Source organism: Festucalex cinctus, chromosome 5 (assembly GCF_051991245.1).
Source record: "Festucalex cinctus isolate MCC-2025b chromosome 5, RoL_Fcin_1.0, whole genome shotgun sequence".
Taxonomy (NCBI): domain Eukaryota; kingdom Metazoa; phylum Chordata; class Actinopteri; order Syngnathiformes; family Syngnathidae; genus Festucalex; species Festucalex cinctus.
This window is the reverse complement of record NC_135415.1, coordinates 18,204,009-18,229,128: the sequence shown is the minus strand read 5'-3', so window position 1 is coordinate 18,229,128 and position 25,120 is coordinate 18,204,009. Positions and strand designations below refer to the sequence as shown.

Sequence of the window (25,120 nt, the reverse complement as noted above, 5' to 3'; positions counted from 1 at the left end):
GCAAATATGTGAAACAAACAACTTGCACTGACTTAAGTCAGTCTTGTAATTCATTCTCGTGGCCCGCTCAGAACGAACGTCGTGGTAGAGAAGGGAGGTCCCTTCCTTCATCCCTGCATGCCCCAATTAAGATTTCATTAAGCTGTGAATAGGAATGTTAAGATTGAGGGTTATCAGCGGGCCCCTCTCGGCTCACCCAAATGAAACACCTATAGTGACCTCTCTGATTTACCCAATATAAGGGTGGCCCTACCCCCTCTACATCCCCCCCTCTCATCAACCGTCTTGTTGTGTGGTCTCATCTCTTCTGTTCTCTCATCCGTCTCTGCGTGAAGGCCTGTACGGTGGGTGGCAGGGGAGGAGTAGGGTGGCCGGCGGCGGGGGTGGGCCGGGGTTCTTCTGTCCCTGGGTGAGTGAGTGTGGATAAGAAGTTGTTTGAATTCATAATTGTGCTCTTGTGAAGGAGCAGATTTGTAAAGAAAGGCTGCCTTCATTGTGCGGCCGGGCCCGGTCCGGTGGAGGGTGCGAGCGACTCAAAGCTAATGTAATCTATGCTATTAGAGAGGGTTAATTAGCTGCTGAACTGGCTCCTGAAGAGCAGGCACAGAAGTGGGGTGGGGTGGGGGGAGTTGTAGGAGATGGAGGGCGGGCAGTCGGGATAGAGAGGTCTTCAGGGAGTCATTAGAGGCTGCTTGTTGTAATACAGCCACACAGTCAATAAGGCTACTCCTCGGAGAAGTGGAAGGAAGGCAACGGATGAGGTGAATGGAGAGAGAATTTTACAATGTGGAAAAAATAAAGATGTTGGAAGCTCTGACATGTTCGGAACCTAACGTGATAGGTAGGTGCAGCTGCACAATGAAATCGGAAATAATTTGAATTATCCATCCATCTATCCATTTTCTTTACCGCTTATTCCTCACAAGGGTCGCAGGGGGTGCTGGAGCCTATCTCGGCTGGCTTTGGGCAGTAGGCGGGGTACAACCTGGACTGCTTGCCAGCCAATCGCAGTAATGTGAATTATGGGGGGTAAATCAACTTTAAGGTTTTATTACTGAGTATGTAATTACATTGCTGAGTTTTGTTTTGTTTGTTTTTTTAAACTTTTGGGAAAATGGACGTTTGAATTGCTAGCATATAAACAGAAGGGTCTCTAGAGTGCCTGCCAACTCATTGTCAATTTACCCAACTTCACATGATTAGGATTTTAAGAAAAAAAAAATAACTGAGCTGATCAGAAGTTGGATCAATCTATTTAAACAGCTTGTTTATTTATTTTACAGTGGACCCCCGCTATTCACGAGGGATTGGGACTGGACTGGCCCACGAATCGCCAAAGTTCACATTTAGTTGAGGCCCATTGAAATGCATTGGGGGAAAAAAATAGTTAACAATTAAACCCGAAAAATTCTCTCCAAAACACAGAGAAACTTTGATTTATCAATGGCAGCATAGAATATCACTGGAGTGAACGAGATTGTGTTTGCTGTATTATGTTATTTTGCTGATTTGATCAATGATGCCATTCATCCATCCATCCATCCATCCATCCATCCATCCATTTTCTTGACCGCTTATTCTCACAAGGGTCGCGGGGTGTGCTGGAGCTTATCTCAGCTGGCTTTGGGGAGTAGGCGGGGTACACCCTGAACTGGTTGCCAGCCAATCGCAAATTCTTACATCACAACCGAACATAATATGCAAAATATTCCCACTAAGCATGCCTACAGTAAAAGCACATTAGATTTATTGCACATTTGCTGTTTACGTGACTACTAATTCCTGTAGAAATTTTTGACTGTGTTAAGTGATTGATTATGAATAATCTTTTTTTTGTGCAAGTAGAGATGATAGGTTAGTGCTAGTGGCTCTCTGCTGTCGTCTATATTTATCTGTCAGTACATCCTCTCCTGTCCTTCCATGCTTCTGCTGTTCTTCTGATCCCAACTTCACTTAAAATAGGTTATTGGTGCTTTGGACATTTTAACGCTGATTAATTACTTTCCCAGGCCAAAGCAATCCATTTTTGTTTGTTTGTGGATATTGTGGCTTTATCGTGACCTTGAGGTGAAGAAAGAAGGGGGGAAAACAGAGAGAGAGCCTTCCACAGTAGAGTTATACCCTCAATTTAATAGAGGAGTGAGGTGTTTCTCCAGCCTCATCAGATCAATGGAGAGTAAATAGCCCGCACTTCTTGTTTCACAGTGCAGTATTGATCTTTTGCTCAGGCTCGGCTTCCTTTTCCCCGGCTTCACATGTCTTTCAACCCCTGGGACTGTGCTGATTGCCATAGATTGGACAAGCTAACAAGCACATGATGAGGAACCAGCCTTTCTTTTCTTCTCATAGGCTGTTTCATTTTTTTTTTCTTTGTGGCACTGGCATGAACACAGACAGACAGACAGACAGACAGACGTACTCTCGGGGACTTGCAAAAAGCATCAGATCTACACAGCTCGGCTTCATGAAGGACTATGCCGGTTCTTTCTTGTTCCCTCTGTTGTCAACGTTGTTCCGTCTTCATCTTGGTGGATCTGCTGAAGATGTGCCTGGCTGCAAGACTACTGGAGTACACCAACTTTGCTACAGCGCATCTCCGACATGCTCTACGTGCCTTTACCTCGATGGAAACTTTTGTTCATTTTTTATTTCCAGCCGGCGCCGCGTCTGTACCGGAGTCTTCCATCATCTTTGAAAATATCTCAAGTGGCCTGTGGAGCGCGACACACACTGCTTGCGCTGCAGGACGTCAGAGGGGCGGCTTGTGGGTGAGTTCACTGTCAGTTTGCAGGAGTCTAGATGGGATTGTGGTGGGAGAGGAGATGAGTGGATAAACTCCTCCCCACTCACATAGTTACACCCCTACTATTTCTGCATAGGCAAATTAAGGAGAGGTAGAAAAGCACTTACACATTTTATTATACCTTGGACCTTTAATTGATTGAAGTTAATTGAAACATTTGGGCACACAAATACTTCCATTTGTCTCCACTTTAGATGAGCACAGTAAATATTGTTGGATGCTTTGCTGCTGAGAGGCGAGGATCAATACAAAGTGTGTTTATTGACTCCAAAGGTTGTTTTGTGTAGAAAGCGAGCAACGTGAATGAAATATGGGATCTGCTTTTTCAGGAACATTTTGATAGCATAGATCAACTTGTAACAACCTGGATTGAATATGTTTACACTTTAGGTCATAACTGTCCAAACTATGGCTTGGGGGCCATTTGTGGCCCATCATCCATTTTTCAGCAGCCCACAGCATATACTAAAACTGCCTTTGTACAGTTGATGTAGACTACCACTACTACTAATTAATGCATTTTATATTCTGTCGTGCTTTTCTAGATATGAAATCGTTTACATGTAAAATTGTGACAGCTTTTTTTTTTCACAACACTGTGGTGAACAATTAATAATTAATTTTTCGAAGCAAATATGGTTTATTGCGCCTTCTGTTCTATCAAGGTCCACATTGTCATCCTATCACATTTATTAATTTAACTCAAGTCATATTTATTTATTTAGCACTTTCAAAACTGCTGCATCATTCATTAACTGCTTTTTTTTTGCTCTCGTTTTGGTTCAGAATATAAAGTTGGGATTCATTCCAATATTTTGGAAAAAAAAAATCCTTAACTACTTACATCATCACATTTTACAATGCAGTATTTTTTCCAAAGTAACTGTGATATATATATATATATATATATATTAGGGGTGTGAATTGCCTAGTACCTGACGATTCGATTCGTATCACGATTCACAGGTCACGATTCGATTCGATACCGATTAATCCCGATACGAATTTATAAGTCGATTGTTGCGATTTTTTTTCATTCAAATTTAGAAAATACTAATCAGTAAGCTTGTAGAGTGTAAGATTTATATGAAAATGTATTATTTATTTATCTGAAATTTCAGTCTTATAGAGGTTGTAATCTGTTTCATGTTTGAACAGCATTAAAATAAAATATTAAGGCTTAATGTTCCGTTCATATAACATTCTTCCATGCTCAAGGTGTGAATCCTAAAAAAAAAATAAAAAAAAAAAATAAAAAAATAAAAAATAAATCGATTCTGCCCTTATTGAATCGATTCGAGAATCGCGCGATGTAGTATCGCGATATATCGCCGAATCGATTTTTTTTAACACCCCTAATATATATATATATATATATATATATATATTAGGGGTGTTAAAAAAAATCGATTCGGCGATATATCGCGATACTACATCTATACATATATATATATATATATATATATATATATATATATATATATATATATATATATATATATATATATATATATATATATATATATATATATATAAAATATATATATATATAAAATATATATAAAATATATAAAATTGCTTGGGTGTGGCCCTTGCATCCTTTGGTTTTTCTATATGTGGCCCTCTGAGGAAAGTTTGGACATTTTCCATTTGTTTTCCCCATCGCATAATGAATTACAGTTTGCTGAGAAAATGTTGTTTAGAAGTCCACAGTGCTTGACTGTAAAGTAGTACAAAAAAATAAAAAATAAGTTTGTGTATGAAATTGGGAGATGTTTTGGGGGGGATACTATTTACGGAAAAAATGCAAATGCAGATACTTTTACAGCAAGACACATATATCTGGATATACATTTTTCTTAAAATTGCATGAAATGTATGGCAATTTTCTATTCTTATAATTTCTACTTCCTGCTTGTTAAATGGCCGCAAGCATGTCGCCCGCTCGGTATCAGCCCAATACGACAACACTACTCCCCCATCCCTAAATTTGATAAAGTTAATTACTGTATCTGAATCCATCCATCTATCTATATAACAGCCCATACTACTACCACAACTTTAGGTCAAATTTTTTTTTTCAAAAGTGGTTAGTTGTCCTTTTAATATTGAGACAAGCTTGAACCGTCCTTCCTGTAACCTGTAACACGACCAGAAAGTCCTAGTACAGTATTATTGAGTCCCGAACATAACACTTCCCACTATCTCTCCTTATTTTTGATCTTGTTGCCCACAATTCCTCCCACCAAGATGTGACCACGCTCCAATTCTTCCCTCCCGTCTTGGCTTTGTTTGCATGCGATATTTTAGAAGACGGTGTGAGGGATGACAGTTCTAACAAGGCCTATTAGGCAACCCTCAGGGTGCCCTCAGCACTGATTTGAGCTCCATTAATTTTCTATTATAGAGTGCTAAAGATGTGCCCCTGCACAGTCATTCACCTTGCTTATTGAGTCTCACACACCAATTGTGGACTTTTCCTGGGCAGCTTGCTGCTGTAAGTGTAGTGTGACCCCTCTGGGGAGCTAATTTATTATTTGCAGATATTGATCTGGACGTGTAGGCCAGCCAAGCTGTGTCCAATGTTGACTCTGTTCTGGCCTGTGGCGCCTTTAACTATTTCCAAACTGGAACAGACATGCTGTACTTGGCCCATGTTTAAATGCTCATATTTCTATGATTTGTTCACGATATGTGTTAAACAACATGCTGTATTATGATATGATGGATTTTGGAGTTTTATATTTCAACCTTGGCGTATCATACACACACACACACACACACATGAAAACACATTGAGCGGAATTTAGATCTGGTCTCGTCTAAGGTAGGAAAAAAAAATCACTGTTCAAAATCAAGAAAAGAAATGCAGAAGGTCAGACAAAACATTTATCAAGTTATGTGCACCAGTTGGGTACATAGCAAAGGAACAGTAAAGGTTATGACTCCAAAACCACCAGATAACAGCAGCCTATCATGACACACCGTCTCGAGATTCCCTTATGACATTGGATATTTCTCCGAGGGCTGTGCATGGAGCATTTGTTCTTATTATTTCTCATGTATTGCTGTTTTATTTTCAGTATAATATTGAGTTACTGCTTCAAACACCCATCTGACCAAAGATGTTATGAAGAAAGTGACTCTCAACTGGGAACAGTACAATAAATCAATGAATACAGCTACAATCAAAATTGTATTTCCTTCTTTAGATTGAAAAGAAGTACAATTGCATATTAAAATAGAGCAAAATAATACTTTTTTTTTCAAACTGATACCAGTCCAAGTACTCAACTCTTGAGTAGTTACCGATACCAAGTACCAAATCCACTAATACTTATATACATAAAATATACCTAAAAAAATAATGACAGATCATTTCAAAGAAAGACCTATACAACATTATCCCTAAAAAAAAATGCATGAAATTAAATGCAATTTTTTATTCCTGTAATTTCTAATTCCTGATTGTATAACGCCCACAAGAGGACCACTGATACTGGTATCGGCTGCAGTCGTGATTACCGATACCTTAAATAAGGCCCGGTAATGGGTATCGATTTGGTTTTGATACTTTACCATCCCTAATAGGGTATATGCCACGGAAGAGGCGGGACTTCCGACATCCGTGATTTTGCACATGAGCTTTGTTTCCGCTCCGGGTTGCGAACGTGCAACCGAAGGGCACAAAGTCGGAAGCACAAATATTGGGACGCAGTCCACACGTCGCAAACTGAATCGGAACCAAAGCTTATGTGCAAAAACAGTCCTGCCTCTTCCGTGGCATATACGCCTTTGGTTGTAAAGTTAGCAGGATCAAACACAAAAAAAAAAGTAACCAATTTGCCAATTTTGGGATAGTGAATCACCAATCCCAGCACATGGAACTGTGACCTTTGTGGCCGTTACCACCAACGACCTTAATGCAATTAACACCAACAATAGAAGCTGATTTTGATTTGTGAATCAAAATAATTGAGAGAGAATAGTTCACGCTTATTTGGCCCTGTTCTGTGCGCTACCGGAGACATTTTTTTTGTTGTTACTATTTTACAAAACATTCACATTCCATTTGAAGTATTTTGGTCTTTTCTGGCTGACTAAATTCTTCTATTCTGCTGCCACCACAACCTGACCAGCAATAAACAAAAAGAAAAATCTGTAACTTAAATTCAGGATATTGAAGATTCAATAAATGTTTGGACATCATAAAATATGATATAGTAGTAGAGTGCGCAAGCAAGAAACATTAGCTTTACAGGATTTATTTTAGCTAATCGGTGAGGAAAAATATTGTGGAGAGTCTCCAACAGAGGGTGGCTCTGTCACAATTAATTTATTGAGTAAAATAAGCCTGAACATACAATAATTATCAAGGCTCGACTAAAGATTCAAGATTTTACTGTGTCATGAAGTATGTAATTTGTCATTTTATTTGCAATTTATTACTTGAATTTTCCTATTTATTGTTATTATTGTAATCAATCAACTTATCTGCATCGAAAATGCACAGAACGCAAATTGTGACAAAATCAAACGAGCATGTCTTCTGCTATGAGGTAATAGAAAACAAATGTAGACAGGAACTATGCTTTTCAGGGAGATGAGAAGAGAGGGCATGTGAACACTGTCTGATAAAATATCCAGATGTGGAGCATCTGTTTGAAGTTGGAATTTGTCCATGGGGAGATTTGTCTCCGCTATTGATGATCCTCTTACATAAACATACTCTCACATAATGTATGTACCTGATGGCCATTAAATGCACACACTTTTGTGTGTTTTTGTTCAAAGCATCCTCCTATAGAAGTACCCATCATAACTTCTAAATCAAATAAATTTTTAACTGAGGTCTTAACTCTCAAAGAGCTCTTCAAACTTGTGGGGTCCTCGACTATGCAAGTTTTCCGACCACACCACACACACTAGGTTATATTATCTAGAGGCCTTCTCGACATCTTGTAACATCTCCAGAGTCAGCTTGGTCGAACCCAACCCAAATTGGTATTTAATGTTTTTGTTGGTCCTCAGAGGACATAAAGCAGCGTGTGTTGTTTTTTTCAGAGTTAGGCTCAATATATCACTGGAGATATTGCCAAGCAAAGGGCAAAAAAGTAAGATTCAGATGCATGTGCAGAGATGCATTATAAAAGATAGACCATGTTTCCTCTACGTGATTTATTTTGATAGAATCTAACCTGATCTTTATGGCCTTGAACATAAAGAAAAGGTCAGGAATTTTCCCACCGACGAAGCGCCTGTAAGAAAGCCAAATTTGTCCACACTATCTCTGCAAAGATGATTTCATGGTTGACAAGCCGTTGTTGAATTTGGCTCAACCTCAGAGGCTGGCACATATTCATCTTTCATACGCGAGTCACTAAACCTGAGGCAGAGGTCACCCAGAAGACATCTCTGATGAGGAAACATGGTGGAGTGGATTTTCCACTGTTGCTGCATTGATGTCTGCTAATGCTGTTATGGAAGAGTGGGCAAGCTGCCGGTGGAGCCCTGATGGGGAAAAAAAACGGGTGGGGGGGACGAAGCCACCTCAGGCACCCTTTGTCTCCTTCCGAGCAGCTTCCAAAACTCAATTGTCTGCCCTCTGCCAGAGACCACAGTCTGTGGAGACACTCTTCACAGCTGTCTACTCTCAGGGGAGAAAGTGAGTGGACAGGAAGATGTAGAAAAGAGGACTACACGAGATGGGACCAATTGTAGCCTAAAATAAAGTTTTAACTCTGATTTTCTAAAGTTAAGACTTCGATTATCCTATAACTAACATTGTGCCATTAAATTTGACAGCAACTAATTTTGCCTCAAATGAAAATTTGAATTGTTGTTGAACGTTGTCTCAGATGTTTAAACAGCCAATCAAAAATGTGCGAGTTTAAAAAAAAAAAAAAAAAAAGTACTAAGCATAAGTAAGTGAGACCCAGACGACCGCTGTACTTCGACCAAACCGTACCGATATACCGAAATGCACGGGTGCAATCAGTAAATGGCGCATGTAATCTCTGTCAACATCCTCTAAAACAAAACCACAATCTCTGCTAATACGCTCTACTCACCATACAGTGCACTCATAAGTTTACATATGTAAACCTTCAAGCACAACTGTATGTACTATTGTGAGTTTGTTAGTGGTTGACTTTGGTCTGGTAATAAAACTACCAGAGCATGCGGACCTCCATATAATAAATGATGTACTCATAGTATGAATACTGCATTTTTGGATTACCATCCATTTTAGAACACGTTCCAATGCAAATTGCAAAATTTACTGTGACTGTATTGAAACACAGTTGTCAAAAGCATCACACAAACGTTGCTGACGTGTCTGCTGTCTCATCAGTAATCTGGGCAATCTGTTTTACCAGAAAATGTCCATAAGCGGCGCAACATCGAATGGGATGCATCTTCAACTTCATGGTGCCTTGTGAAATCCAAATCAAATGTTCCCAAATTTGACAGCAGAAGCGTGGAAATTGCACAACTATGAGTGCTTGGATTTCGGGGGAGCTGCCAGCACTTTGCATTAAGTTACACTAAGCACTAATTGGATGCTACCTGGCTCCACATCACTAGCAGCTCTGAATAGGATCAGGATCTGGCTCTGGCTAACAGCAGGCTCTCTGGTGTTTCTGGCTGATTACCTTTTAGCAATGGAAAAGGGATGATGGGGAGGAGGAGGAGGGAGAGGGAGGATCCTCTCTTCTCTCACACAGGCCCTTGGCCTTGTTGGCATGGTTCGAGCTTTTTGATTTTTCCTGATGTCCCTGAAATTGATTTTCAGCCATGATTGCCTCTGTGAGGATGATCAAACATTTGGAATAATTGCTGCAGTATGACTGTGCAACGGGGAATACCGAGACGAGTGGCTAGACTTCCCCTCGCTGTCCTATGTGGTATCATTCGTACTCATCTCAGTACAGTATGACTTCATATCATACCTCTTAAATGGTTTCCAGTTATCTGTATTCATTGGACATAGCCAGTAGAATCCTGCCGATACATTTCATTGCATTAAAACTGTACAAAATTGTACAATTATGTATCTGAAAAAACAAAAAAAAACAAAAAACATGAATGTATGTATTCCTGAGGCCAATGCACAAGGTTTTGTATCTTCTTGTCTTATTTTGCAGTTGAACACTTCGACTTCGACTTCTTCGACTTTATTCCACTTTTACCTATTTTGTTCACGAGGAACTTGTTTTTTGGGATTTCTACAGAGATGGATTTTGAAAGCTTCTCGTCTTTCCAAGAGTCCAGAGTGACCATTGGGTTCTTGGTCACCTTCATATCTGAGGCCAATCCCACCTGATCAATTGGTGACTGCAAATTTCTTCCATATATTGATGATGGAGGCATGCATTCATTTAGAACTTTGAAGCTACAGGAAGTTTTCAACAGCCTTGCTTGGATGTGTGCCTTTAGATAGTCCCGTCTTACAGGTCTATGGACAATTCTTTTTAAGTTAACGCTTGGTTTGTGATCTGGCATGTGCCTTCTATCAGGTGAATTTATCACCAATTAAGATGTAGACATTTTTCAAGGATGATCAGTGGCAACATGACACACCCGAGCTTTAAATTTTGAGCTGATCTATCTCATACTTGTTTTATGTTTAATACATTTGTCCAAATCTCAAAAGCACAATTATGGTGTGGAATTTTTTTCTTATACAGTTTGCAATAAGAGGAAAAGTGAAGCACTGTGACTACTTTCCAGATGCACTAGACAGTTTGAATGCTCACCAACTAACCAAATAGGCTAGCATGGTCTTGCTAATGTTTGGACTACAGATAACGAGCACAATGCTTGTATTTTAAAAACACAACACAGCACACTCGCTTCACTCGTTTTACTGCTCATCATCTCTCCCGTGTCTGCCTCACAGTCTCTCCAGCTCACACACATTTACAGCCATATCTTTTTTGACACCTGTAAAATATGGAAGTAATGATGTCGACAGTGGATGGATGGCTGAGTGAGCCTGCAATGGGGCTATATAGTGCCATGTTCACCTTGAGGTCACTCATTCGATTCAGGGCCTGCTCGCTACTGATCAGAAATCATTTCCATCTAATGGTGGTGCAGAATGGAAGGAACCAAGCGTCTCAGTGGTCCCTGCATTCACTTCATAATGTGGAATAAACCATTAAACCCTCACCTGCTTCGCCAGTGGCTTGATCCCTGGAAGTGAATTTTGTGGCATGACGGACTGCGCCTATAAACACACCGAGTTTATCATGTCTTTCATCTCAGTGGTAGACCATTCAATTGTGTTTATGGTAGCACTGCACCACTTTCTTTTTGGTATTGTATCATTTTACGGTGGCTGGAGAACAGTTTTATTATTCTTATTATTCTACGAGAAACGTCTCATGGCTGTGCTTGCCTACAGGGTTTCTCTCTCACCAAGTACTTGTTTTGGTTGGGGATTTTAATACTTAGTTCACTTACAGTATATTGCATGTTTGTTCGTTTTTTTTTTTTTTTTTACTATTGTTGGTGTTTTTGACTGAAATGCTGTACCGTACATCTGCCTCAGTTAAAAAAATCCTGGTTCGAATCTTCTCTGGAACATCTCTGTGTGGTGTTTGCATATTTTCCCCATTCTTACATTGATTTTCTCTGGCTTCTTCACACATCCCAAAAACATTCTTAAGGGATTTATTCATGACTATACACTTTACAGTTGTGAGTTCAATTGTTGATGGCAGCTTCTTGCCAAAAGTCTGCTTTGTTAAGCCCTTTTCGCATTGCACTCACTCAACATGGATAAGTCGTAAGAAATGACCGCAGTGTGAAAAGGGTCAGTTACACATGACCCAATTAGATCAAACAGGATAGAAATTTGAGATGTGTCTATCTTTATTTGATACTTTTTAAAATCTTGGTTTGTTAAGTTTAGAGTTCTAAATTTATCGTAGAGTTCCATTCTGAAGACACAGACGTAACCCAATTTTGTATTACTAGTCATGTAGTGAAGTCATGATTGCAATAAACAGTTGTATAGGCTATAAATATAAAACAATCATATGAAAAATAGTTAAAAAACAAAAAAACAAAAAACGTAGTCCTGTGGTTGGCTGGAAAACTTGAGGGTGCTCAAGCTAGTTGATTGCATGCCATTGTAGGTCGAGAACTTCATGAGCTTTTAATGCTGTTAGATTGAACAGAATAATGCTGCCACACAGTCTACGTAAGTCTTCATGATCAATTTATATTCCCTATTTTAGTTGCCTATGTTGTGATTCCTCTTGGCCTTTTTTTTTTTTTTTTTTTTTTGTCTAAGGTAAATTTGACAAGACTATTGAAAACGTTTGAGAAAACAGTATACTATATATCATAAGGGGTATTTTCTAGTCTGCCCTTTTAACAAAGTGAGGCCTCGGAAGGGCTTACTGTGTTAGTCAAGGCCCTACATCTGCATGCTGATCCTGTCCATGGTTTGTTCCTTATCCAATATATTCTTCAAAAGTATCTGTGATACACCACTCTGCAGGGAAACCATGGATCCATGTCGGAGTGCTGGCCTCCTGAAGAAGTCTTGAATGACACACACAAACAAACAACCAAGGATGCATCCTCACACACCTTACTCATACAAAGAAAACTTTGGGCTTTGGGTGGACAACTGGTTTATGTTAAGCAGCCAAAGGATGGAGGGTATAATCCTTGCCACTGCACTGACACTCAGCAGAGTTCAGCAGACTTCACTGCTTCCTGTTGTTCCCAGCACTTTCCTCTCGCGACACTAAGTTCTTCTAAGTCTCCGTAACAAAGAGCCCGCTCGTGCTCTCCACTCTGCCAGAATCAGCAGTACAAGAAGTCATGCCTGTACTTGCTGCCTCAAAACCACTTTCACAGCTCAAAGCTCGGGAGACACAAGTGAAGGTTAGTTCGTTCAATAAGTTATGATCTTGCCGTGTTTCTTTTCTATTATTTACTCCTGAGGTGTTTATATCATCACGATTAGCTTCATGCAACGCATTTTGAGATAATTATATTTTGTTCCACATTTTGCTACAAATTGGGACGCAAACATAAAGACGAATGGCCTGATTTTAAGTTCAAAGAAATAATAACCACATCCTCGTGCCATGTTTTTTGTTTTTTTTTCTTACAAGGATTCTTGCATCTTCGTTTTGCTGTGTATTATCTAGTCTGATGCCAGCTGAACAGGGGCAGGGGATGACAATGGAGTGGTGTACTGCGAAAGACTGAAGGCTGTGCCAGAAGGATAAGAGAGAGTGGAAAACAGAGGGTGCGGGCTTCATTAGCATAACTAGCAGGATGCCCAGAACCTTTCTGGAGTGGCATGTTTATGGCACCGTGCTTGGCAAGAGCGCACTCATTTTATAGGGTTTATTAAGAAGACAAGGGGAGCCATAAGCAGAATGCAGGATTTGGGATATTGTCTTCGCATGTCTTTGTGTGGTTTTGCTTGCATGTGTGCAAGTAAACATCTGGTTTTATTTCTTTGTTCAGGTTGCATGTGTGGGGTCTTAACGGAGGTGTGTTTGGTATTTGTGGCGGCATCCATGGTCCAATATGTTTGTATTTTGTCTTAATCGTCCTTTTCGACAGAGCATACGGGGTGCTTTCATATAAGCCAATCCTCAGGAATGATCACATTTCAGAACAGCAGAGAATGGGGCTCTTTGTTGTGCCCCGACTTCTTTCATCCCTCCGTGGTCATTTTCACAGAGCAAACAGGGACACTCATTATCAACCTGCACCTGAGAGGTCAGAACCTGAACTCTCTCCTCCCTCCCAAACCCTCCCCAGCTGTGCCTCTGTTCGCCGCTTCCCCTGCTCCGCACTCTGCTTTATTAGCACAGAACATCTTTTCCAGTGACTGAGCTTACCCTTATTGTCTACAGTGGTCAGGGTCAAGTCAAGGGCACTCAGGCTAGATTGGAATCATTTGTCACTCGGTCCCGGACCGGCGCTGATTTCAGCAGAGACCGGAATGAGGTACGTGGTGGTTCCAACACAACCTCTGACACGGAGAACAAGGGAGAGCAGCCACTGGACTCTGCAGATGGCCCGAACATATTACAGTGCGGCATTTGCCAACAAAAGCCCCGCTTGCCCCTTTCTTTCCTTTTGTGCTTGCAAATTTCAGGAGGCACAAATGGAAAGCATGGACTGAGAACACACAAGAAAAGCATATGCTAGTGCAGGTTTTATCGACAAGGTGCCCCATAGCCCATTGGGCCTGTTCCAAAAATAGCTCACCGGTGGCAGGGCATTGTGATTTTCTAGGAAATTAGAAAATGTAAACAAAGGGGAAAAATAATAGAAGTAAAATCATTGCATGTAGTTGTTTTGCGTATAGTTTTGTGAGAAATCATTAACATGATCAATGTCTTCACATCAAGATGAATTAATAATATTAACTCGGGCTGATTCCTGAGCAGGACTCCTGCTGTTGCTCACTGCTCAGGGGATGGGCCAAATGCAGAGAAATAATGTCACCCCACTTAGGTTGGTGTGACAATCAGTGGTACTTTAACTTATTTGTCAAGTAGGACTTCAAAAGAGAGTTCTGTATTTCTGTTTTATTTTTGTTTCGTTAATAGTACTAATTTATGGCATCTTTGAGTAAAATTTGAGCATCATTAGGGTCAGTATTTCGGGACCGGGCCAATTGTCCTCTTTTTTTTTGTGGGGGGGGGGGATTCAAAATACGGTCACCCCAGCATATGCCTCAAAGCAAATCGTTTCTAGAACCAAGATCTTCTGAGAGGCCAAAATAGCTGCACAAGTGACTGTGATAATGACTACACCTTTTATGTTACGAGTGGGGAAAGAAAATGCTCGTCTTTCCTAGGAGGACGGCTCTTTAAATGATGTAAACCACGCAAGCCTTGTAATTTGAATTTGACTACATGAGGGTCATTTTCGCCTCCCACCTCTCTTCATGGTCAGCAGGAGCTTGCATGAACAATGGATCGTGCTGAGGTAGCATGTGGAAAATGACTTTAATACACCATAGAAGACGGCTTATTGCTCTGGTCAATCGGACTACCATGGAGACGCCATCTCCTGCCGCTTGGGAAGGTTAGACCTGTCACAGGGCCACAGTGACTGATATTCAGACTCTGCTTATGAGGTCTGTAATAGGTGCACATGTGTGTGTATGTGTCGACAGGAGGTACTGACTGACAGGTAGGTTATAAGGGTTACATATGACGTACTCCTTGCTATTAAGTCTGAGAACAGGCCCCATTTTTCCCCTAAATTTTACGTGAGGCCATTTAACGCATGCGACTATGATACGATGGCAGGGTCACGGCAGTGCTGATGTGGAATCACAAATATTAATGGTATAAATGGTAGGGGACCCAAATCAGACATTTTCATTAACCGGTAAGAACACAACAGGAATAGTGGCAAAACAAGGGGAAATGAAAGATTGAACATGGGGCCATTTTAGCTTGTTTTCCCTCAGAGAGGGCAAGTGTGGAGGTGAAGGTCACAGAGCGACTAAGCACACAGCTCATAAACAGCACAGCTGGAGGAATCATTGAAATATAGCCCTTTGTTTTCTCTGCTCCGTAATTGGCCCCGGAGCCTTCTTTCCCTTCTAGCTTTCTCGCTTTCTCTCTGTCCATCTCTCCCTCTCTCTCTCCCTCTATTTCTCTGCACATTTTCCAGCAGGCGTGCTGCAGTTTACAGACCACGTCTGGAAAGGCTAATGACTATGGGGTTGAAGGGCACACCTGCGGTCACAGAAATGATACACAATGCAATAAATACACAACACTGCGAAACAGCAGCCAATGTTCATCTTCACCCAAGCCTATATTTTGTTTAGCTGTGTATTTTAGGACGTTAATTGTTTTCAAATTTAAAATGAATGGAGGGTCAGCTACTGTTAATTTGAGAATTCTAGAATTTCATAAATCCCCCACTTGCCGTGTACACATCCTTCACCCGTTGATGAATAGGCTTCGGCACAAGTTGACAAATATTTTCATGGCCCATATTTTGTACCCATTCCATTTCTGGTTGGTTTAAACTTTGAATCGCGCAACAATGGATTTATTCCTAGTCTAAAGGCAGCAACTGAACAATAATATTTTTTAACCATTAATTCAGCACACAGAGAATGATTTTTGACATTCTTCTCAGACGTGCTAATATTGACACAATAGATATTAAAGATCCCTGTTTCATATTTGTGTAATCAAATGCATGAGCTCGCCGTACGCTCATTTTCATTGCCAGAGGACCTCTTGAGGAATTAGCAATAGAAAATAGCTTCTGCCACAGCTCCTGTCAGGAGACCTGAGATCTTCCAGTATAGACGAGAATAACAGTATCAGATCCAACCTCAGATAGCAGGGCTTTGCTGTATAAATACCATGTTAACCTAAATGATTCTCTGTGATCTGTGCAAACATCAGGGCAGAGGCCTCGCCAGGCTGGCTTAGGCATGGATCTGTCACAGTGCACTGTGGGACGCCGGATGTATGTGGCTTACCAGCAATATGACTTTGTGTTATCTGCATGTGCTTTAGTTTAACTCCCCAGAGGGTTTGTTGCACACAGTAAGTGCTGAACTTATAATTGTCTAAAAGGTTATAGGAAAAAAACGTTGTAAATATTCACACAAAATCCATCCATTCATCCATCTTCTTAACCGCTTCTTCCTCACAAGGGTCGCGGAGGGTGCCGGAGCCTATCCCAGCTGGCTTCGGGCAGTAGGCGGGGTACACACTGAACTGAGCCAATCGCAGGGCACACAGAGACGAACAACAACTCACACTCACAAGCACACATAGGGACAATTCGGAGCGCCCAATTAACCTGCCATGCATGTTTCTTTGGAATGTGGGAGGAGACCGGAGTAACCGAAGAAGACCCACGCAGGCACGGGGAGAACATGCAAACTCCACCCAGGAAGGCCGGAGCCTGGACTCAATCTTGCGTCCTCCGTACAGGGAGGCGGAAGTGCTCACCACTCTTCCACCGTACCGCCCTTCACACAAAATCTTTCTGTCAAAAACATTTAATATTCCCATTGTTATTGTACAGAACATATTATTCAGATTAGCTTTACAAGTAGCTAACAAGCATAAATAACAAATGCCATCAAACATACTGAACACCATTTAATCACTTGTGCTTTTATATCATTACGAATCATTGTTATGTGTTACACTAAATTTCCTTGATCCACTATGACAAAAATTAGCTTCTTGTAAAACAATAAAAAGACAAAACAATACTGTCCAAACGATTTGCAATACGTGAGGTCCATAGCTGGAATATTTGTTCTAAAAAGCTACTTATTTAATCAGCAGCACTTATGCTGATTGAATCCCATTACGCCACTCCATTTCACCTCTGCCGCTTGGAGATATAATTAATCAACAGTTAACGGCACATGATCTACCACATTCTTGCATCATTAATATATAAATCAATAGAAAAATATGTTTAACCTTTACAGATTAAAAAAAAAGTGTGAAGCAAACCTTTCTTCCATTGAGAGTTATCCCCACTGAATGTGAGTGGAGATTCTGGCTTTGGTTGCTTGCTTCCTAAGCCTTATTGATCCGTGGGCGTTTTTTTTTTCCCCCTGCCCCATTCTCCAAAGTCACTAAGCTTGCATCAATTCATCTTAATCTGTTTGCTCCTTAAACCCGGAACAAGGCACGTCTTGTTCCTGTTTGTTGGAGTCTCTCGGCTGGCTTCCCTCACATCCTTCCTAGCCTGGCTTCTCCTGGGTGGCAACAAGAGGCTTTTCATATCGAATCAAGTGTTATTGAGTTCCCCCCACACACCTCTTACATTCTCCCCCTACTTCTTGACTGGCTCTGTCTTTTTCACCTCTCCTCCATCCTCTTCTAACAAAGCATTCCTTTAATGATTGCGGGATTACGGGCAAACCTTTTACAGCCAGTCTGTGGACTAGCCTGTAATCTGACCTCATTACATCCACTGAGACAAGTTTATGGGTCACCGTACAGTCACTATACTTTATCCTCCAAACTTGGACTTCCCTCTCTAAGTTGACAGTCAGTCAACCAAGTGGGGTATCCAGGCAACACCTTACTGTCTTACCTGTCACGATCTACCAAAGTGTAGGATTGCTGTCTTTGTTTTTCCTTCCTCTATAATGTTTCCACCATTACATCACAGCCAAGAAAACTCTCATCTTGCACTGACCAAGTTGAATTTTTACCAGGTTGGCAAAGAAGCCTGGCAAAGAAAGTGTGTCTGCCGTTGGGGCTCAGTGAAATATGCCGAAAAATAAGTTACCATGAAGTTCCTCCCATTCACTTCTCCATAGTTCTTTGGCAGTGGAACCAAAATGCAACATGGTGGTATAGACAACATTTTCAGGAAATAGCGGAGGATAGGTTCACCCCAAAAACAATTTTGTGACTAGCAAATCACTAATATGTGTCAGGGCTAAGTTTACTAACACAACAATACTTGTTATACTCTATTCAACCGCCTTGTAAACTATGTCTTGGCATACGTGATCCTTAGGAACTTCTTTTTGTCCATTTTCTGTGCATCCCCTCAATTCTTCTCTTCATGGGGTCCATTGTATCCCTTTAGCAGGGGTTGACAGCCACCTGGCGCTCTGGGTCTACTATGCAGGCTCTTGCTGTTCAGCTGTGCTTGGAAGGATGAGAAGCCAACACAGGTCCATTACCTCACCCCCCACCAAAGACTGATTGGGCTCAGGATGGAGGTTCCATCTATGCTCATGAGTCATTGGCCAAGCTTGACCCATGTGCCTTTAATAGAAGACCAGATGTGGAGCAAAGACCCTCATCTCTCACTTGGCTTATTCGTTCCATCGTCCAACGTCAGCACGGAATGAAGCCTGTCAGATTGTAGAACGAGTATGGTGAGATGCTAATTCTTTCTCAACCACCTGTGATGGAAACCTGTGGTCAAGTATCCCAAACCTCATATCCTGCTTTCATTTCATCTACGTCACAGCTGTTATTCTGTTGATTGTTACAGTCATTATATTGTCAGCTGTGCCATTAAGCACAAGCCGGTTTGCATTTTCAAACTGGTTATCAAACATATTCTAGTCACGAAGACCTTGCGTACTAGACAGACAATGGGAGCTATCGACTGAGTGAAATAGGCAAGGACATATGAAAGGTTAAGTGGATTGACAAGTAAATAGGGCAGTTGGTGGTCTGGTAGACATAACACCTTAGTGAGATAGGTGGAGAAGGTGAAAAGGGGATAAAAGAGGAGTGATATGATGATAGAGGAGCAATGGAGCGGACCCAGCAGGGGCTGACTCGTATTGCCTCAGCTACATCCTGCCTGAGCTTGCTGTGCCAGCGCAGTACAAATACAGCCAATCAGGTCCTGAGGTCGCTGGCAGCTCTTTCGTGGAGAGGGATTAGCAACCCCTCCTATTGGGCGGTACAAGGCCTCCTGGTCTGAATTCATCAGTAACATGGCCGCCGAGATGTAAGAAGCAGGTTAATAGATACTCATCAGACATCTGCCACTGGGTTACCGTCCAATAATCTTCTCCCTGAATCTGCTGCCAGCAATTGATGACCACATTTTTCCCCTAAACCCTTCAAGCGCCCTCCCCTCTCCCCTGCTCTGTTACCCCTCGTCTCTCTGCTCCTTCCAACCTCTCTTGTGAGTACATCCTGCTTCATGCGCACAATTACGTTCCTAGACAGGCCTCTGGCTGGGTCATGAGTCAGACCCATACATATGTTGCAGCACACCAGTACATTACACGCTACTCCAATGATGCCAGCAGAATTTTTCAATTTGGAGGACCCAATCTGATGGGCCGTGGTGACAGTTTTGGTGTCAACTGTGCCACTGTAAAACGATCTCCTGCCAACATCATTAATAATGAATGTACTATAAAATGAGTAACCCATGTGAGTAACCCATGTTTAATGCGCCTCCACAAAATAAAGACCTTTGAACTTGTGTATATGTTAATATGAATAAATAAAGATTCAAAACAAACCAATAAACGCTAGGTATAACTGTTATCTTTAATTCATACTGTCACGAAGTGCGACCTGCACCAAAGTCAGGCAAACATACTACTATAATAACCTGTGTCGTTTTCTTTCAAGAATTTATTACCGTTCTTGAAGATTGTGTCACTTCCCATCCGGATAACAGCAGTATTGTTTTACCTTGAATGTTGCCTTGAGCCACAAATGATTTGTTTTTCTTCACGATATTGAACATGCACAGTTAGCACAGCACTTGAGGGCATATAATGGCCCTGCTAATGATTACAACCTCACAACTCGAGTGAAAATCATGTGGTTCCTCTCTTATTGACTGTTTTCACAACCAGGTTCAAAGGGCACGGAGAGAGTGAGTCTCCCTCTCTACCCGGTTATTTATGACTTTTCTTCCCCAAAGTTATTTTTCTTTCTGTGATTGCGGACTGGTGTGTTAAAGCCAACGTGTCAGGAGATTACTCAACTGGCCATCAAGCGCACATGGTCAATTTGCCATGATGAGAGGCGCTGGATCACACAACCCCTGAAATCCCTCTGTGGAATCTCTAGGGAGGGAACTCACCACACTAACACCACACACACATACACAAGCGTAAGTTTGTTCTTGGATGATGCCAATGTGGTAGTCATTGTAGCTGCCAAAGTCAAATGGAGGTTCAATTGTTTCCACATTTCTTAAGATAACATTATGAGAGGGAGAGCAATCCGAGGGCCCGGGCAATCAACCATCTTCTGCTTAGTGAGGTTCCTATATGGAAGGAGAAATAATGGGGTCATGGGATGAAAGGTGAGACATGTGAAAGAGCGGTTCCTGGGTTCAGCTGTAGGACAGTACCACTTGTTACCGACTTCAGCACATATGCACACTTCATTGCTGTCAAAAACGGCCTTGATGTCCTACGGCCACTCTTCGCAGCAATTAGCACAATTGGACCTAATAACATCGGGAATTACTCGGAAAAACAGGAAGGGAGTGGTCGGTAACAAAAAGTGGAGCATACCAAGCACATGTTGGAGCAGTTAGGTAAACATTAGTCTTCTATTTTAATTTATGGGTCAAGGAATGTGAATATGTAAAAATGAAGGGGTTGCCAGTTTTAAAATTTGTTTCTGAAGTCGTGTGACAGGGAAGTCACCAGGAGCAAAAACACTCCATAATAACTCCTCACGCTTTCTGTTTTTGACAATGGTGAGATGAATAGAGGTCGGTGCCCGTTTTGTGGTCTCAGAGGGATTTGGGGACAAGTAGATTGGGCAAATGGGCGTTTCTTCCGTTCACACTTGAGCTCTGCCCATCCATGCTGAACCTCCTGGACTCCATCTTTTCTCATGGCCATAGCAAGAGAGTAATAGGGTGGGGGCATCAGGACTGCAACTAATACTGCGGCGGGTTAAATTAGTTCATCTAGAGACGTCGATACCGCCGCTACTATTAATATAATCATCTGTTGTGCCAGTTTTTCACTTTAAACTGCTTCATGTCTGCGCGTTTAGTTCACAATTCTTAACAGAAATCCAGCAGGCCTTGAACGCACGTATCTAGACTGTTTAGTCATGATGGTTCTCCCTGTAATCCTTGAAGTTACAATCCCTAGTAAGCAGTCAAAAGTTCCCTGCACAGTAACACATTGCTGAAGATATTTTAAGGTCCAAATTTGAGGCTGTCACACATGATTTGATTACTATGGTTTTACTGCACAGTCCTGAATGTCAAAAGTCGCCTCCCTCTTTCTACAGACATGATCTATTTTAAATATTCACCATTGAAAGAGGTTACATTTTCCATGAAAACACTTTTCTTCCATCTTTTTTCTTCTTTTTAATCAGTTGCCTGCATTTTTCCTGGTGGGAACTACAGAGCAACTCACGATATGATCGTATCAGAATACGGGAACTGAAATAATTTATGTATTAAAAAAATATATATATAACAACACTTAATTGAATCTCAAAATTATTGTGTGCAATGGATTAAAAAATGTTTAAGATGCCTTCATAACATTAAATGTTGAAAGAATTAACCCATAACAGGTGCTCTTTAAATTTGGTCGACAAATAACGTTGAAAAAAATCTTTTTTAATTAAGCGATTAATCATGATGAATCAAAATTCTATGATGCGATTAATCTGATTTAAAATTGTAATCGTTTGATAGCTCTAATCAAAATACTATTATTTATTTATATTTTAGGTCCCAGTCACATAGTCTGCTCTGTATGAAATCTGGACAGTGGCAACATCAATATTTTATGTTGTATTCCATGTCTACTACTACAAGATAGAGAAGAGTAATGTAGAGAAATATGTGCAAGTGGAATTAATTGCTAATCGGTGTGAATGCAATTTCAGTCAAAAATATTTACTCCAATGTACAAAGGGTCATTCTGCAACGGACAAACAAGTTTAACATGAATGAATATGAATCCATCGACTTGTAGATGGTGTTTACTGTAAATGGGTGCGCCCCGTTCTGACTGACTGCGTCCGACATGATGAGGGTGCTTCCTTTCGTGTTTTGGAGTGTGTCGGACCGGCCCAGTGTGAATACAGGCTCTATCCCTGCGGGCGTCCCATGAGGTGATCCAGAATAGGCGATGGGCGTTTCTCCGTTCACACTCCAGCTCTGCCCAACCATGCCGAACCTCTTTGGCCTTCCTCTTTTCTAAAAGCATCATCCCCTCCACTATTCTTGCAGCAGAGTAATGGAGTGGATAACATTAGGGTCGCAGCGGCTAATGTCGGGCTAATGGGAATCAAACAGATGACCAGCCCACCTCCAAGTATTATGCCGGCGTGGATATGGAAGACACTTTTAAGACCAAAGGCAGTGCTGTCCAAGCACCAGTGGTTTTTACTGCTGCCTGAGCTGCTCAGAATAGGTCATAATAATTCTCTGCTCACTGCTAATCTTTCTATTACTGCAACTTGATGAATTTGATCTTTCAAATATGAAAAACTATGAACTTGCCGTTTTATGTGACACCATTTAGCAGACATACGTGAGATTAAAATGGAATTACTATGCTGAGTCTCGTTCTTTGTGTTTGATCTCATATTTGATCTACCTTGAGCGGCCTCACAGCTTGTCCATGTCTCCTACCTGGTCAGCTGGTATTGGAAGAGGCCATTATTCAAGATAGAGGTGTTATCCATGCTGGGCCGACCTGTATTGATCGCTTGTGAGCAGAGACTGAGTGGGGGAGAAGGACTATTTGCTTTAAAGTTCAATGCTTCTCCACGGCTGTTAGTGTTGCAGCCACAGGAGCAATCAATATCTGGACAGGGACCCGCGTCATGAGACACGCTTCCCATTTAGAAACATAATAATGCTGCGCTGATGCTGTTAGCCCACAGCCACAGCTTGTGTTTAGATTTTTTTTTTTTCCCTCCACTCCCTCCCTTGTGTCAAGTTCTTCTCGCGCACCTTACAAGCGGCTTTCTTATTTTCAACTGTAGGCTGGGTTTAGCGGGGTGGGCTGGAATCAGTGTGAATTGTAATTATAGATGATACACATGGCTGGAAGGGAGCGATAGAGGGGAAAACACAACAGAATAAAAGGCAAACAGTCATTTGCTGCGAAGGTACAGCAGGTGTCACAATGTAACCGATTATGTAAAGAGCACAGCGGTGGAGTTCACTATTGTGTGAGTGTGTCTTTTTTTTTTTTTTTCGCCCATAAAACAAAAAATATACTGTATAATGAAATGTGCTCCCTGCATTTCTTGGCAGCGGTTCAAATGCTGAAGGGGGCGAAAGAAAGGCTGCAATTGTTTCTAGTTCAAGGTGTGTAATATACAGAGCCGTACATACTTAATGGGGTATTGTCAGGGGGGTTGTGTGAGGTTATTAATGCCCTTGTCTGTCCCGGCTATTTGGTGCATTGTCGCTCCCAGAAGGGAAGATGAGGCCGCACTAACTACGACACATTCCTCAATGCAGCCTCTCACCCCGAGGCCCTGACGAGAGGTCACCCTCTTTAGTACTGGATACATTTTTTGCCGTGATGTACCAAATGATGTACTAAATACATGCCCCCTCTTCTATCCGCTCCCACTTTCTACTTACTCCTCCAACCCGATCCGTTGGTAAACATAAATGCATCATTGTGTTTCAAGCGTCACCCCCTTTTTAAACCCTCTCAGTGTCTCTGCTCATCCCTCTGTGTAATCCCTCTCCAACCATATGCATATGTATAGCTACTCAATGGCTGTGCATACATTTTCATCAGACCCCCCTTTTGCCCCCACCTCTGCCTCCCACCTCTGCGCCGATGAATCTATTTGAACGTTTTCACTGGCATTTGAATTCATTGCATTGATATTTTTTTTCTTTCACAAGCAGAGTTGGCGAGTCAGTTTGGAATCAAACATCTAAATATATGACTAAGAGGTTGCTCACATTGTACCCGCTGGATGAGAAATACATAAAAAAAAAATAATAATCTAGTGGGCCTTCCAGACAAGAGGGGAAAATTGGGTAAGTGATGCAGCCCAGTCGGATAGAGAAACAAGTTGAAAAGCTGCAGTACAGTTGTGCAGTCCTGAATGTAGGTTGCATTTCAGGTTGGATCCACAAGAGGGTGCTGCTCTACAGTCAATTCTAAAGCCAACTAAAGCCTTACATTAGTCTGATAATGGGAAGAAAACTCCCAAAAGCCACGCTATTAGATATGCACGGTTCAACAACCTTCACTCATAGCGTTCACAAAAAAAAAAAAAAAAAAAAAAAAAAAAAAGTTATGTACTTATGCTTAAGTTGCCACCCTGAAAAGTTAAATTGATTGTCCTTGCACTTTTTTAAGTGCTGCTATTGTGCTGGTGTGACAGTAATTACATGCTAAGCTGTCAGGGACATCAAGCAAAAATGACTTCCCTTGCATTGTCAATCCATCTTTTTTTTTCCTGAACAAAAATGTGTCTTCAAGATAAAAAGTTGAATGGAGAGGGGTCTTGACCGATACGAGGAAAAATGTGAAATAATTAATCGCCTTGAATGTCTATTAAGATGATAATTTCTGTCCAATTGGGGAAAGTTGGTGGCAGAGTCCAGGGTATAAAGCCCACCAAGGTTTCCCTGACAAAACTCTTATGTCATGCCGATTTTAGACCTCTTACCGTGACGTAGGAGGTTCTCCCTGAAATATTGCAATATCATGGCGGTAACCCTCATGAACATCTCCTCTTGAACCCCCATCTTCGAATAAATCCTGCAATCACAGTAAAATTCTGCTAGTTATTAACACTAATTATACCTAAACAGTGATACACTTGTTCCTTGTAAATGCCGGTGGGGTCCAAAAATTTT

The 25,120-nt window shown here is 41.3% G+C and overlaps 1 protein-coding gene across 1 annotated transcript in view; it reads left to right on the top strand.

Moving 5' to 3' along the window:
- Positions 1 to 2,253: 2,253 nt before the first annotated feature.
- The window catches only part of LOC144019232 (uncharacterized), a 231,555-nt gene continuing 208,688 nt past the window's right edge, over positions 2,254 to 25,120 (top strand). The window contains exons 1-2 of the mRNA XM_077522163.1: positions 2,254 to 2,569; positions 2,656 to 2,768. Coding sequence (XP_077378289.1) covers positions 2,315 to 2,569; positions 2,656 to 2,768 — 368 coding nt within the window. The 5' untranslated portion in view covers positions 2,254 to 2,314. The remainder of the gene's footprint in view (positions 2,570 to 2,655; positions 2,769 to 25,120) is intronic.